The sequence below is a fragment of the Carassius auratus genome, linkage group LG28B (assembly GCF_003368295.1).
Source record: "Carassius auratus strain Wakin linkage group LG28B, ASM336829v1, whole genome shotgun sequence".
NCBI classification, from domain to species: Eukaryota; Metazoa; Chordata; class Actinopteri; order Cypriniformes; family Cyprinidae; genus Carassius; species Carassius auratus.
The window spans coordinates 8,806,522-8,821,556 of record NC_039293.1 but is presented as its reverse complement, the minus strand read 5'-3'; the positions used below and the strand labels follow the sequence as shown (position 1 = coordinate 8,821,556).

The 15,035-nt window shown below is 35.1% G+C and overlaps 1 protein-coding gene across 1 annotated transcript; it reads right to left on the bottom strand.

Moving 5' to 3' along the window:
• Positions 1–1,977: 1,977 nt before the first annotated feature.
• Positions 1,978–14,641, bottom strand: LOC113067366 (cyclin-F-like). Its single transcript, XM_026239731.1, has 16 exons — positions 14,456–14,641; positions 14,258–14,364; positions 13,274–13,341; positions 12,949–13,145; positions 12,293–12,346; positions 11,976–12,080; positions 11,811–11,888; positions 10,374–10,522; positions 9,980–10,144; positions 9,774–9,897; positions 8,587–8,767; positions 7,513–7,600; positions 5,144–5,243; positions 4,926–5,059; positions 3,803–3,975; positions 1,978–2,402 (listed from the first exon to the last, which is right to left on the bottom strand). The coding sequence occupies exons 1-16, from the start codon at positions 14,624–14,626 to the stop codon at positions 2,002–2,004; spliced, it is 2,295 nt and encodes a 764-aa protein (XP_026095516.1). The 5' UTR covers positions 14,627–14,641; the 3' UTR covers positions 1,978–2,001.
• Positions 14,642–15,035: the final 394 nt, after the last annotated feature.

Sequence of the window (15,035 nt, the reverse complement as noted above, 5' to 3'; positions counted from 1 at the left end):
TGCCTTGTTTTTTGTTTGTTTGTTTAATGTGACCTACAACTCAGTTATCGTTGACTAACATCATTAATCTTTTAATGAAACCTCAGTTTAGCAACTGTTTGACCAGCAGCATGTTCATGAGGTCACCAAACCACAGTAACAGCGTGATCTGTAGAGATACTAAATCAAAGTGGGTGTAGAACATGCAGTGATAGACATGAAATGGTTGCAAACCACAAGTTCCCATCAGTATGCAAGAGAAACACTGCAGGCATGCAAACATAACTACTGCATTGTTTTATTGTGGTTTTCAGAATATAACAAACACGTCTGTTTTCAAGTTCACATGGCCTTTCACAGCTTCATACATTTATATATTTACACTTATACACAAGAATGAATTATTTACAGTTGCAATCCTTAGTGATGTTTAACATACAGTACCAACAAGACCTGCACAAAAATAATAACTTAATGCTTTTAGTGTCATAACCTCAAACAGATGAACATAGTCGAACACTCACAAATATATATATAATGTACGGTTGATTGTTCAAGCATATATAAAGGTAAAACATTGGAGACTCGTTACAAAGCATCATTTCGGTTTTCAGCATTAGGTCATAAAAAGTGCTCAGGAATCTCTCGAGGTCATTATGAAAAAGCATGTCAAGCAATCACATTCATCGGCTGTTGCATTGGATCTGTCGTAAAAGTATGTGAAAAAATTCATACAGCTTTACTGTACGTTTACAGTTTTCTATGCAAGCTTATTTCCACCACAGGATAAATTGTTTTGCACTTTTTTACACCAATTTTTAGACTATTCTTTTTTCTCCGAATTGCGAGATTTAGGTTTGCAATTGCAGGTTATAAAGTCAGAACTTTAATTGCGAATTTATATATTTTTCGTACAACTTTTTTTTCCCCACACAAATGTAGGGTTATTTTTGAAAAAAAAATTTGCGAATTGAAAATTTATAGCTCACATTTCAGACTTTTCTTGCACTTTTCTGACTTAATGAGTGATTTAAAATTTCTTTCGCAAATTTACAATTGCGAATCTATCTCTCACAATTCTTTTTTTCAAGTTTACATCGTGCGGTTCTGATTTAGAACGGATTAGAAAACGTTAAATCATTCTTCATATAAACTCACAATCGTGAGTTATAAAGTAAATTTCTGAGAAAAACAATTTAGCTCAATTTTGACTTTCTAAAAGGTTTAAAATTCTTTAATTCTGTGAAAAAGTCAGAACTGCGAGATGTAAACTCACAAAAATGAGGGGAAAAAAGTCAGAACTGCGAGAAAGAAATAAAGCATCAGTTTTTTACTCCGTGTTAGAAACAAGCTTCCATAAGGTTTCACAGGTCAAACCTTCAGTGGTATCAAGCAGAAAAACAATATGAAAATAGTTAATGGGAGAACTTTGGCAGAAGATTTGTGACGAACGCAAACGAATACGCAAACATAAAAACACTGGAGTCGCTCAGTCCAGTTCAGGATAAATAATCAAAATACGCGATGAGAAACATCCACGTAAACGAACCAGTTTTGTTCACACAGTGTATTTGTCAACATGAACCTTCATGGACTGAGTGGGTTTTCTCCGTAGCTGCATGTAACTTCGTAAAAGACATATTTGATAAACTTTCAGTCCTATTATGTAAACAGTATGCTTTTAAATTCGAAGACGTAACAACGTACACAAGACTTCAGAAACAGTGACAGTTCCAGTGATTTTAACACATTTAGGCATTAATCCCGTTGCTTGTCAACAGCAACAGTCGGGTGAAGGCGCTCCCGCCATCGGGAGCCGAAGTGAACTGCATTATGGGAAGGAAAAAACGTGACCTTTGTTTTTCTAATCGTATTTAAAGCTCAGAAATGGACATTTCAGGCCCTTTATCTCACTCTTGCTGCTCTGAGATGAAGACCGTCAGCACCAGTGAACCAATGTGCTCCTGGTGGGCGGTCAGGAAGTGATTAAGCGTTAAGTGATGACAGCTTCCTGTCAATCAATCAGAGGCTAAGGAAGGCCACGTTGGCTGCATCCTCGTCGCGCTCTGCCTCTCCTTCGCTATGTGCTGCTGTGTTTTTCCTCTTCACCTGTCGGCGAGTCCTTTGCGCAGGCGGCAGCAGGAGACAGAAACCGGCGGGATTTTTGGGAGAGACCACAGAGGAAGAGACGTGCGGACTGGGAACACTTTGGATGGACGAGTATCCCGAGCTGAGGCGCTCTGTGCAGTAGGTGCTCGAGGAGGAGGATAGGTGGCGTGTCCAGGGTCTGCTGCTCCCACCCATCGCCTCCTCCTCGGTGGGCTCTTCACAAAGGCTGTCGTCATCGCTGGAGAGAGCACAACAATGCATCTGTCTGTCAGCGCACTCGACCGCCGGCTCCATCTGCACCTCCATAGCTGATACTGAGGCAGAAAGACATTCGGTTACTCATCAAACGGCCTTTTCGATGAGTGGGACTGAAAAGGTGCTTGGACAATTCAAATGTCATGAAACTTAAAAGTAACAGCCACGAAGATTTACATTTTTTTTTTGCTCACATTTTTGTATTTTCTGTTCGCACATCATGCACAAAATAAAGCAAAAAATATATGTAATATTATAATTTAAAAAAGAGAAGTCTGAGCTTTAACAAGATTCTGTAATATTTTACAAAACAGCATAAGTTACCCATGCAAGCTTTGTGCTTTATTTCAAGTCTTCTGAAGTTGAGCTTTGTGCGAGGAACAGACACAGATTTAACAGTCATTTGATAATAATAATAAAATAATAATAATTAATAATTTTTTGAAGGTGAGAATTTTAATAATACAATAAAATTATTCCAAATAACAAATGAAACTATAATATAAATTAGTAATACATTGTGTAAACAATTTAAATAAAAATAAATCCCATTTTAATGATTTAGATTTTATCATTAATTTAAATTGGAAATAATCAGTTTTAATAAATTGTAAAAATATTTTTCAGTGAATGAAATATTAACAATGTTATTATTAAATTAATTAAATGATGAGTTTCCATTCTAAGTATTTTTATTAAAATCATTTGTTTTGCAGTTAATTTAACAATAAATGAAACCTTTTTCTTTCTTTTTTTCCATTGAATACAACTTTTTTAATAAAAAGTATTAAGTTAACATCAAATAACTTAAGAATTTCAATAATTATAACTTTTTAATAATTATGATAAATAGATTATTTTAATAAATAGTTTAAGGAACTAAAATTAATTGAAAAATATTTTTTTAATAAATAATTTTTTATTTGTTTAATTAACTATTTTAAGTGGGGGGAAAAAAACATGCTTCACAGAGTAGAGGAAATATAGGACTGGAATGACATGAGGGTAGTTTCTGTCTGAACCAGTGCTATTAACTGAATGAGCACTGAGCTACATCCAAACTGATTGCACTGCATCATATGTATCATCATTTTATATTAAATCATTTCAACAAAAAAGTAATCCCTTGCTTTTATTGTTGTGATTATATATTGATTATTTTACCTCCTTTTATGTAAAGCACTTTGAATTACCATTGTGTATGAAACATGCTATTTAAATAAACTCGCCTTGCATTTAAAATTATATAATGCTTCTATATTTTTACATATATTCTATAAAAATAGAACTAAATCTGAAGTGGTTGCTCAGAATCCATGCAATATGAATCTCAAGTTGATGAACTCAAGATGTCGTGACACTAATGTGACTCATGCATCAATAACAATTGCTTATTGTTTTTATGGAAGATGATTCAGAAGATGATTTAGATGATATATGAGCCATTTCCCCCACTCACTTTCTCCGTCTTTCTCGCCCTCGCTCTCCCGGTCGCCCTCGTAGCCGGAGCAGGAAGTGTCCAGGCTCCAGTCCAGGATGTCTCCCAGCAGCATCTCCTCCTGAGTGGACAGTTCGGCTGTGGGCGTGGCCAGGAAGCTGCCCCGATGCTCCTGCATGCTGTCCTCACGCCTCCTGATCAACAAAAACGATTGAAAAAATCAATGCATTCCAACAATCACCGTCTTTTCTCCCAAAACATCATTTTAAGGATGCAGAAAAAACATCAGTATTAGAGATGCATTGATATAAATATAAATTGATATAAAGATTTTTTTTCTTTTTTTTTAATACTAAGATGTATGATGGCTAATCTTCTGCATTTACATTTATTAACAATATTCACACTTAAACTTTCATTTCAAATGCTTTAAATGACAACAGGCCTAATTTTTTATTAAAAAACAAATAACTTAAACATTAACTTCAAATATACAAAACAAAAATATTGATGCAGGTTAATTAATTAATAAACCTTATATATTATATACACTTGTATACTATAATAAATATATATTTTTAATGTTTTACAATTAATGCAATTATTTAATAATACAACAATTATTAAGTATTGTTAACAAATAATATAACTAAGTAAATATTATATTCTATAATATATACCAAATATAAAACAAAAATAACACGTAAAAAATAATTTGAACGAATGAAGATAACAAATTAATTAACATTATATTAACAATTTTTTTTTCCAAATAAACAGGATTTGCCTGTTCGTATATGACATACAATATTTTCCCCTAATATTGTTAAAATAATAAAAAAAAATAAAGAAAGCTTATTTGCAAAACATAGAATAAATTGTGTATACAGTTGTGGCAAACTTCAACTATTATATTACAGAATTTAATGGATTTTCTTAAATTACAGTGCCCCCACAATCTGAAATGAATGATATTTGATGTTTCCTCAAACTGTCTTGGTGTTCATGTAGAAATATTGCGCTCAAAAGATACTCACTATAGGCTACACATAAAAATAAATGTAAAAAGTCAGGGTTGAAAGATTAACATGATCCTGCATCTCTAGACAGGATTCAGGCCCATGCAGGTAACGTGAGTTCACACCTCTTGCTGTTGCTGGTGGGAGAGGACAGGAAGGTGTGCATCTCTGCTAACTGACAGCTAGCGCTGGGCGCCTCCACCTGCGGCTCCACCTCTGGGACCTCCAGCACCTGACAGAGCTCCTTAAAGCCCATCACCTGCCACAGACACACACTTCACGTCACACACACACTTCACCAGATGAACTACAGAGGACTCTGAGAGGAGAGGAGCACACTCACCGTGTCTCTGCTGATCTGATGATACGAGTCGTCCTCAAACCTCTGCTTGACTCCGGTCAGAGACTCGTGTCTGTAGTCTTTGGGCACATCCTGACCGAAACTGTGCGTGGAGAGAAAGAGTCGCGTCAGTGAGATTAAAGATCAGGTTTAAGATTTGATTGAAAACCTTTTGATTTTTTGCATCAGCTGTGACATTATAAAAATGCAACCCACAGAATGTGATGCAACAATAAAAGTTTTTCTAGATGTTGGTCTCGAGTCTCGAATGAAGGGCAGTTATCAGCCGCTGGTGAACTTGTCAAAGCAGAGACACTAATACATTAACTTACAAAGGATTCTTAGAAATCAAAACTAAATTACTACAGTGTGCAAGAAAGAGGCTTTAAAACCAAAACATTTACTCCATAAATAAAAATGATGATAATTTTATATAAAACTAAAATCACAACAAATTATAATGAATAATATAAAACCACAAACTATATATTTATACTAAAAATAATATTATATAACTAATATAAAAACAAATAACAAATTAATAACTAACTTAATTTATAATATTAAACAACATTAAAATAAATATACAAATGTATTAACTAATAATGGATTACAAATATTCTAAAATAATAAAATGTGTGTGGGTGTACGTAAACAGACAGACAGACAAATGTGTCTGTGTGTGGTGTGTATTTATAGTATTATTAAAATATTACTAACATTCTAATATTAAAACTAAAAAATAATAATTATAATTAATAATAAATATTGTGAATATTCCAATATTAAAACAATGTATATATAACATTTTAAACTAATATATAAACTTCATAATGGTAATAAAAATATATAACTAATATAACACACATAAACAACAATATATTCAAAAATATAACTAGTAATTATAAATAATATAACCAATATAACTAACTGATACAAAAACACATTGAATTAAGTATTCTGATCACAAAAATGTTAATACAAAAACAACATTAGCAAATATTAGAATATTTGTAATCGTTTATTGAATTATTGGATTTTATTTTAGCAGTTACAGTTTATAACCATTATAATTTATAATAAGCATCATATAAATGTTATATTACCCTAGTTATATTTGTAATTGATTTAGATCTGAAATCATATAAAAATCATAAAAAACGTATCATATTATATTATTATTATTCTGAAAAATTGACTTTCACAGTTCTATAAATGTTAAATTATGGAGATTTCATGCATTTTATGTAACTTCGAGGCATTTTTTTTTTTTTATAAAACATAAGTTTGGTGCCAGGAGGTGAGTCACAGCTGAACCTGAAACAGAAGTGTTATATTAAGATTAAGATTAAGCAGAGGGCAGATCAAAACTTGCTCGACTGCTCTGCATTTATCTCCAGCAGATAACTCAATCTCAACCGAACCACATGAGCCCGCTCCGCACGCCTCGGGACCCCACTGAGCTCGAAATCAGTGGGACATCGGCTCATTATCTCAGAGATCAGTCAGAGAGAGAGCGCTGTAACTCGCCTCAGCCTGAGAGATCTGAAGACATCATCTGAAGAGCTATATGTAAGAGCCAGTGCCTGAAACACAACGCATCAGAAAACGCTGCTCCAAAAATAAATAAAATAGTAATTCAGAATCACTTTACTAACATATTGTATAACTAATATAAAACACATAAAATAATAAAGAAATTAGAATCAGTGTTATTTTAAAATAATTGCTATATTACTTTCATAATTTGAATATTTTCTGTTAATATTGTTGAGACAAACAAACAACAATTTTATTAGAAATAAAAATATAATAATGATAAGTATTATAACTAATAATTGATACAAAAACAATATGATTACAAATATTAAATAGTTTATATTAGATTTTTTTGGTTTATTATAATAATGTTTTCAAATGATTGGTTAAATTTGTTATTAGTTACAATTTATCATCATAATCTTGTTGTTTATTAATGTTGTAATATCAGTTGTATTATTAATTTAGGTCTGAAATTTCATATATCAATACATTTTCATTTATTAATATTTTAGCTTTAACTTTAATTTTATTTAAATGTTTAGCAATGCTTGTCTTTTTCATTATTTTGTGCTTCTTAAAGTGTGTTTATATAGCCTTTATTAGCATTAGTTACTTTAGTATTTCAACTTAACCTAAACAAATTAAATAGGTTGACTTTGATTGACTGCACATCACTGCCTCCATAGAAACACTGCGGAGGAAACAAACCCGCCGCGATAAAACAACTACAGAGCGACGCTGTGAAAAGACTGCTCCTCTCAGGCTCAGTTTAACAGTAAACGCCTCTGTGTGAATGAATCCGATGGATAAGGATTGACGCAGACACTCACCACTTGACGTAGAGCAGTAACGCGCAGGAGACCAGGTCGTGTTTGGAGAGTCCAGTGTTTTCCTCCAGCTGGACGGGCCACACGGGAACTGTTGGGACACACACGTTTCTCAATGAGGCTTGTGGACTGCTTCATAGGGATGTAACGAGGAACCACGATTTAAATACATGACGATTCAAACCGGCTGAGAATCGTCGGAACCGGCTGTCTTTAGAGAAGTTTACGTGATATTTTCTTTTCATGTTGGCTCTGAACAATGCATATTAAAGTAGTGTTTATAAGCACAGCTCTGCTTTGTTTACAGCGGTAACCCAGGACACACTACATCATTAGTGTCTGTAAGCGCCACCTGCTGGCAGAGAGTGGAGTTTCATCTCATTCAGCTCGTCTGCATTTCGTTCAGAAATATTTTATGTAGTGCTCTTAAACAATTAAATCTCTCATTTTAAAGAAAAAATTTGGTTGCATAATATGTTTGTGTGTGTGTGCATATATATATATATATATATGCACACAAACACACACACACACTTTCATGAATTTACATAATTTAGATTCTAAATATATAAACAACATTTTTCAGAAATGTATACATTTATATACCCATAATAGATATGCACAGCACACACACACACATATTATGTAAACAAAAACTTTTTTTGGATGCGATTAATCACGATTAGTGATTTGACAACACTAGTTTTATGTATAGTTATCAAAACTAAAGTCAGACTAATCTGTTTTTGCTTCAAATGTTTAAATTATACAATCAAATTGAGATTAAAAACTGCTCATGCTGCATGTTTGCTGCATCTCTGTTTGGGTGATGATTAAAATGCAGTGGTTGCATCTAATTTTAAATGGAAAGAGCACAGGCAAAGCCTAAGGCTATGTTCACACTTGGTGTCTTTTCTGAGGAGGCCAGCAGTGTTTTCAAAAAAAAAGTCCTGAGCGCTTTTTAAAACAGCACCACAGGGGTCTTTTTCTGCTAGACACAGAGCGCCTTTTCAGGTTTTGTAATTGTGAATCGACTCGTTCCATCCCTAATGCTTCATGTGTTCGGTGGGACGGTACCGTAGTTGTGCAGCGCTCGGGTGAGCAGCAGGACGGCGCTGGCGAGTCGGGCCGGTCCCGGGACGGTGAGGGGCGAGCAGAGCAGAGAGAGTTCACAGATGTAGCTGAAAAGGTGAGAGCTGCGCCGCTCCACAGGAAGCAGAGACTGAAGCACCTCCCCATAATCCAGCACTGTGGGGGTCTGAAACACCACATTAACATGTTACTAAGAAGCACCATTAAATGGTTCATATCAATGAAACTGACTCTTTTAAGGCTCAGAAAGCCTGGCTTTGAACATCTGTGAGATAATCTTTTATTAGAGACAGACTGATAATCTGTCTTCCATGTAATAAGTTCTTAAATATCAGTTTTACAGATAAAATGGCACCATCTGGTACATCGCTGTCATTGCACTGCTGTGCTTTCAACAGGAAGTCAACACTGTTTTCAGACTTTTTATTATATGCGATATTAGTCGTAAAACATTGGATCTACATATCAGTTATTGGAAACGTAAATATAAGTATCAGATGTAAAGAAAAAATAATAATATTTATTGCTTTATAGTGTTAAGTTGTTTTTTATATGTTAAAATGCTACTTTACACTCTAAATAAAAGTCTAAAAATAGAGTAAAATAATTATTTTTAATTAGAGAAAATATGAATATATACTGTATATTTACATAAAATATCTTAAAATTATATACATATTTTAATTGTGTTATATATTTATTTCTATTATTATATTTAAAAAAAAGACATACATAATACCTATAATAAAGCTTCCATAATATTTGTATATTCCTGTAAATTATTTGAAAATACAAAATATTTTACAGAAATTAGTACAGAAATTTCTATGCAATATTACGTACTCTATTTAAGAACTAGGCAAAACAATAAATATAAACAGACAAAAAAAAGAATCACTATAAATACTAGCTATTTCACTTAGACTGCTTGTCAGTATTGAATGAAATGCATATATATTCAACATCCCTCTTGACATTTTTATTTTCCTCAAACGCATTGCAATCCCTTCACTGATAAACGTTGCATTGGCCAGTGAGCTCTTATGTCCACAGCTCTCTCAGATCTGGCACTGAACTCTGAACTTCAGATGCAAGGCTTTGTTAATCTGAGCCGGCAGCCTAGAATAAGGTCTTTGTGCTGGTGTGAAAGCATTTCCGTCTGTGTAACTGACCCGTATCTTCCCGTCCAGCACGGAGATGACCTCCCCCATCATGCGCACCAGGTCCTCGTACTGATAGGTGTTGTCTGTGAGCCACACGGCCTCGCGGATGGTCAGGATCTCTTTGCTGATGTATCTGAGGGGTCAGACGAGTCAGAGAGTTCAGCGGGGCACAGAAACAGCAGGAACAGAGCGTCAGTGTGGTGCTAGCGGCTCACCGTGTGCTGATCACCATGCAGGCGATGCCCAGCAGCTGCAGCTGGGCCTTGGGCACCGAGCGCCGGCTCAGATAGCGGTCCACACAGCTGATGGTCACGTGCAGCACCTGACTGGAGAAGTCCTTCATGGTGGTCACCTCCACCAGCCAGTCCACCAGAATATACCTGCCAAAAAACAGGGGAGACAATTATATATATACATAAGTGATGCTCCAATCAGGATTTTTGCAGCTGATACAAGTACTGATTTCTTGTCATGGCGATCTGATCTGTGCTTCAAGCTTATATAACATATGTCATGATGACATTCTAACAATCCTCTCATAGTTGCAGGTTTTCATGTCTATTAGCTGCAGGCTGAATCAGGAGCTGATCTGAAGCGTTGATGTTGTACCTCTTGGTGGTGATGTCCTGTCCCTGCAGGTGTTTGGGGTATCTCAGGGGTGACGGTCCGGAGTGGAAGAACTGGGCCATGAGTTCAGCGCAGGCCCGCGGCTCCAGACCCAGAGGACTTGCGGATCCACATGACTTTGCAAATGCCAGCTGGGAGACCAGAAGAGACAAGTTAGACAAACACGAAACCCAGAATGTGTGTGTTCAGTATGGCGTCACAAATGTACAGACCATAGCAATAAAGAGCGCCACTCTTCATTTGAAGCCCCCATACATGTTTATTTACACGCGTCAGAGCGGTATTCAATCTGGCACAGCTGCTGATTATTACAAATAAATGTCAACAGTGGCAGAGAAAAGCTCCAGATGAGATGACAGGAATGATGACGCAGCTTTCCAGGCCGTGCTCTTCCATTATGAGCGCGCTCGGAGCACAGGCATCGTGAGAATGGAAGCATAATGGAGACGGATGATCGGTAATGACTTCACACAAACACAGACGTCACGTTCAGACAGCAAAGGTCAAAACATGAAAATAAACTGAAGCCAGAGAGATCATTAAAAAGAAGATGTTTGTTTATAGTTCTACCATGCTACCATGGCTTTATTCATGCTAATACAAATTATATATATATATATATAAACACACATACATTTTTATAAACAAATCTGATAGGTGTAAAAAAGGTTTCTTTTGTTTTTATTAAATCCAGTCCACAAAATAAACTAAAATACACACATACACACACATATACATATACATATATATATATATATATATACTATATATGTGTGTGTGTGTGTGTGTGTGTGGGTAAACATTTATTTTTCTAAATGTATTTATTTATTTTTATATTAAATATTTTACACATTTCAAATAAAATCAAGTAACTGTTTTCATTCTCAGTGATAATGAAATGCTGAACAAAGTCTAAAACTAAATCTGGGCCTCACAATATCAGTAAGTTTGCATAACAATATATTATTAATTATATAAAAATATATTTTTCATTTAATATGTTTTACATTATTACATAATATTTTTATACATTAGGAAAAAATCAATTAATTGTTTTCATTCTCAATAATAATGATATGCCGAACATAAAGGGCAAAAGAAAAGGAAGGCAAAGTAAATCTGATCCTCAAGTGATATATATATATATAATTTTTACATTTTATTTTTTACACATTAAGTATAAGTAAAGTAATCGCCTTCATTCTTAATGAAAGTGAAATTAAGAACATGGAATGTTTAAAATAAAAATAATTCTGGTCTCCAAAAGGGAAAATAATATATACACATTACTATGTAATTTACTATATAATTTATATATAAAATATTTCTGCAAAAATAAATAAATTCATCATGCATATTACGATTAAAAATGTGTATCAAAAACACCTAATTTTCCATGCACATTTATAGTGTAGTCACCTGAGCTTCCCAGCATCCTTTAGCAGCGTAGTCCCTGAGCGTGCGCATGCACTGCAGATACCTGCCGGGATCGGCCGACTGCAGACAGAACACACACCAACCATCAGCAGCCATCAGCAGAGAAACAGACTCACAATGATCAGCGAGTCCTGAGGAAGCTCTTACCGACGTCCCGCGGTTCATCTCCCACAGCAGATACGAGCTCTGCACGCTCCCGCAGCGCGCCGACTCCTTCAGCATCACCGCAGCCTCGCCACGCTTCTCCTCATCCTGACAAACACACAGAGTCACCAACCGCTCATTTGATATGGATTCAGTCTGAGGGGTTATGACGAGAGAAGAAGTGCTTCCCTTCACAGAAAACATCAGATCAGCAACTTAAACCCAACATGAGCATCTCACGGATCACGACTTTGAGATCAATTAATTCAGCGATGCTACAAATCAGATTCCTTCTTTTCTCAGTTTTAATGGACACTCACGTCAAACAGCTGAAGGACTCGAGCCAGACAGTACAGTAACGGCCCTCTCCGGCCCTGGACACACAAGAAAGACATATTGCTATATTTAGAATGAGATGCTAACAATTCCTCCAAATAAAACAAATATAATTATGCACTTTTTATTCTAGTTTTGTAGAAAACAGTTACCCCACATTGGCAAAATATTTGATAAATATATATATTAATATACACTTAAATTTTTTAATAAAAATATATGAATTTAAGTGTAAACCAAATGAATAAATCATTCAATATGGAAGAAAAATATTAACTTATTATTGCATATTTTATTTATATAGATATACACATTAACATTTAAATGTTTGTCTGTATTTTATATTTATTTTTTGAAATCTCTAACATTCACCGATTAGGCATTTTCTTTAATCACAAACCACTGTAAAAACAGTAATATTGTAAAATACTGATATTTTAATGTATTTTAAAGCTGAATTTATTCCTTTGATGCAAAGCTTAATTTTTAGCATTTCAATTATTGGTGTTCAACTATTAATAAGCATTCTTATTAATGTAAATGAATAAAATTATTATTTAATTTTATTAATTAATTCGATGAAGTCATATCATAATAAAAGCCACCAGAAGCGTTGGTCGTGGCTATAGATGCTGCTCACCAGGTTGGTCTCACACTCGGCCTGGAGTCGGTCGTACACCACGGCCTTACAGCAGCCTCCAGACGTGGACCACGGCGGCCGGATGAAGAGCCAGATGAAGGGGTCTGAGAGCGGGGACCTGAGGCTCTCGGCCAGACTGAAGAAGCGCGCTGCCATGCGGCCGCACAGATCGGCACGGCCCTCCTCGCTGAGCGAAGCTGCAGCACATTCACACGTCATTACAGCTTGATCAGACCAATCAAACCACACCCTCAACCAATCAAATCAATCAATCAAATCAACCAATCAAATCAGAGGAACACTGGGAATGAGAGCAGGAACTTACGGCCTTCATTGTACAAATACGCAATTCCTAGTTTCACAGCAGCTTCAAAGTTCCCCTTCTCCGCAGCTCTAGATATCATAGAGGACAATTAATGAGAAAAATGAAATAAAATGACATTCAAAAAAAAAAAAGCAACAACAAAAATAAGCTTTTACTAATCTGTCTTGAAAGTGAAAAATGCAATTAAACCTAGGCAAAACTAAGGAAAAAACTATTTATTTTTTTTACATTATTATCAAATAATTATATTAAAATAAAACAATTCTATAATTATAAACAAATCACATTTATATATATATATATATATATATATATATATATATATATATATATATATATATATATATATATAAAATAATCTTTGTTTTTTTACATATATTTTAAAACAATTTAAAATCATTTTATTCTCTACTTTTATTTCTTGTGCATCTATCGTGATTATTTTATGATTATTTTAATTCCTTTTAAATGTTAAGCACTTAAGATGACCTTTATGTGTAAAATGTGCAATATAAATAAACTTGCCTTTTCTAATCATTTTGCTTTACGGTCCAACTATAAAACAACAATACTAATCTATATCTATCTATCTATACACGTTAAACCACCAAACTTTTATTTTGAGAGAAATGAACTCATTTTTGAAAAACGCTGCACATATTTCTTTAATTAGTCAGTCTTTGTGATTCGATCACTCTAAGCTATAATGTGATTTCGGTTTTATTTTGATTAATCATGCCGCCCTAGTTTCCACAGTAATGGAAAACCTGGAAATATAAAATAATGTTTTCAATGCCTGAAAATGATTCAAATAAAACTATTTCTACAGTGACTCTATCTACACGAGGCCCTTTTGATGCACTCGTTTGGATTCAATTACACAAACCGGTCCACAAATGAATGTGAATCATTACTTTTACGGTCCTCATCCGCAGTCAGAAACAACTGAAAACCGGTGGAAAAACTGGTGAAAATGTATCATACCTCTCAAACAACCAAACGGTGTCAGGGGCCGGCCAGCGGTCATTGAAGCTCACTCGTGCCCAGACGCTTGAGTTCCCATCAACAACGTCTCTGAGATGAGAATGAACCTGCGGGAACACACGACATGCACTGTTAGAAAACCCCTGTCTGGTCATGGCGGCTTGATGAGGTCAGATGCTTGTGTTCGGCTGGACTGACAGCTCTGACGGCGAGGAGATCCTCAGCGGAGAGGCACTGGAGGACACACAGGAGCAGCTCTTCAGGAAGAGACAGCAGCGGGACGACGGCAGGCGCTCGCTTTCGCACCCGCCTCCGGACAGGCACAGGGAAACATCTGGCACATCCACAGTGGAGCCCTGGAGAAGACATCCACAGTTAACACAAGCACACTGCATCCAGAATGCAATAAAGAAATTCAATCACAAATCAGCGTGTGGCCAAAGATCTTCATAAGCTGCAATTCTGCAAATGTGTTTTTCGTCACCGTTTTATTGGCCTAACCGATTAACTAGCCATTTTGAGATAACTGTGTCTCGTCAATAGAATTAATCATATTCATCAGCATCCTATATGGCAATTCTTCTATATATCGGTCAATCTGCCCACTATTGACCATTAAATATTAATAAATGCAAAAGTTTATATGTTGAGCAATGCACAAAGTAACATTACATAATGGCAATACATATTATCACTATATTTTTCACTATCCCACTGTACTTAGATACACACTGTGGTGCCTATATATTACTATAACCATAAGCAATTATATTTATGT

What these genes read in the sequence shown, in the direction of transcription:
- LOC113067366 (XM_026239731.1), bottom strand. Translation starts at nt 14,626, where the DNA reads ATGTCTTCTCCAGGGCTCCACTGTGGATGTGCCAGATGTTTCCCTGTG. An exon ending in AAGGATGCTGGGAAGCTCAG is followed by an intron (nt 10,523 to 11,810) that starts GTGACTACACTA and finishes CTGGTCTCCCAG; the next exon opens with CTGGCATTTGCAAAGTCATG. An exon ending in CAGGACATCACCACCAAGAG is followed by an intron (nt 10,145 to 10,373) that starts GTACAACATCAA and finishes GTTTTTTGGCAG; the next exon opens with GTATATTCTGGTGGACTGGC.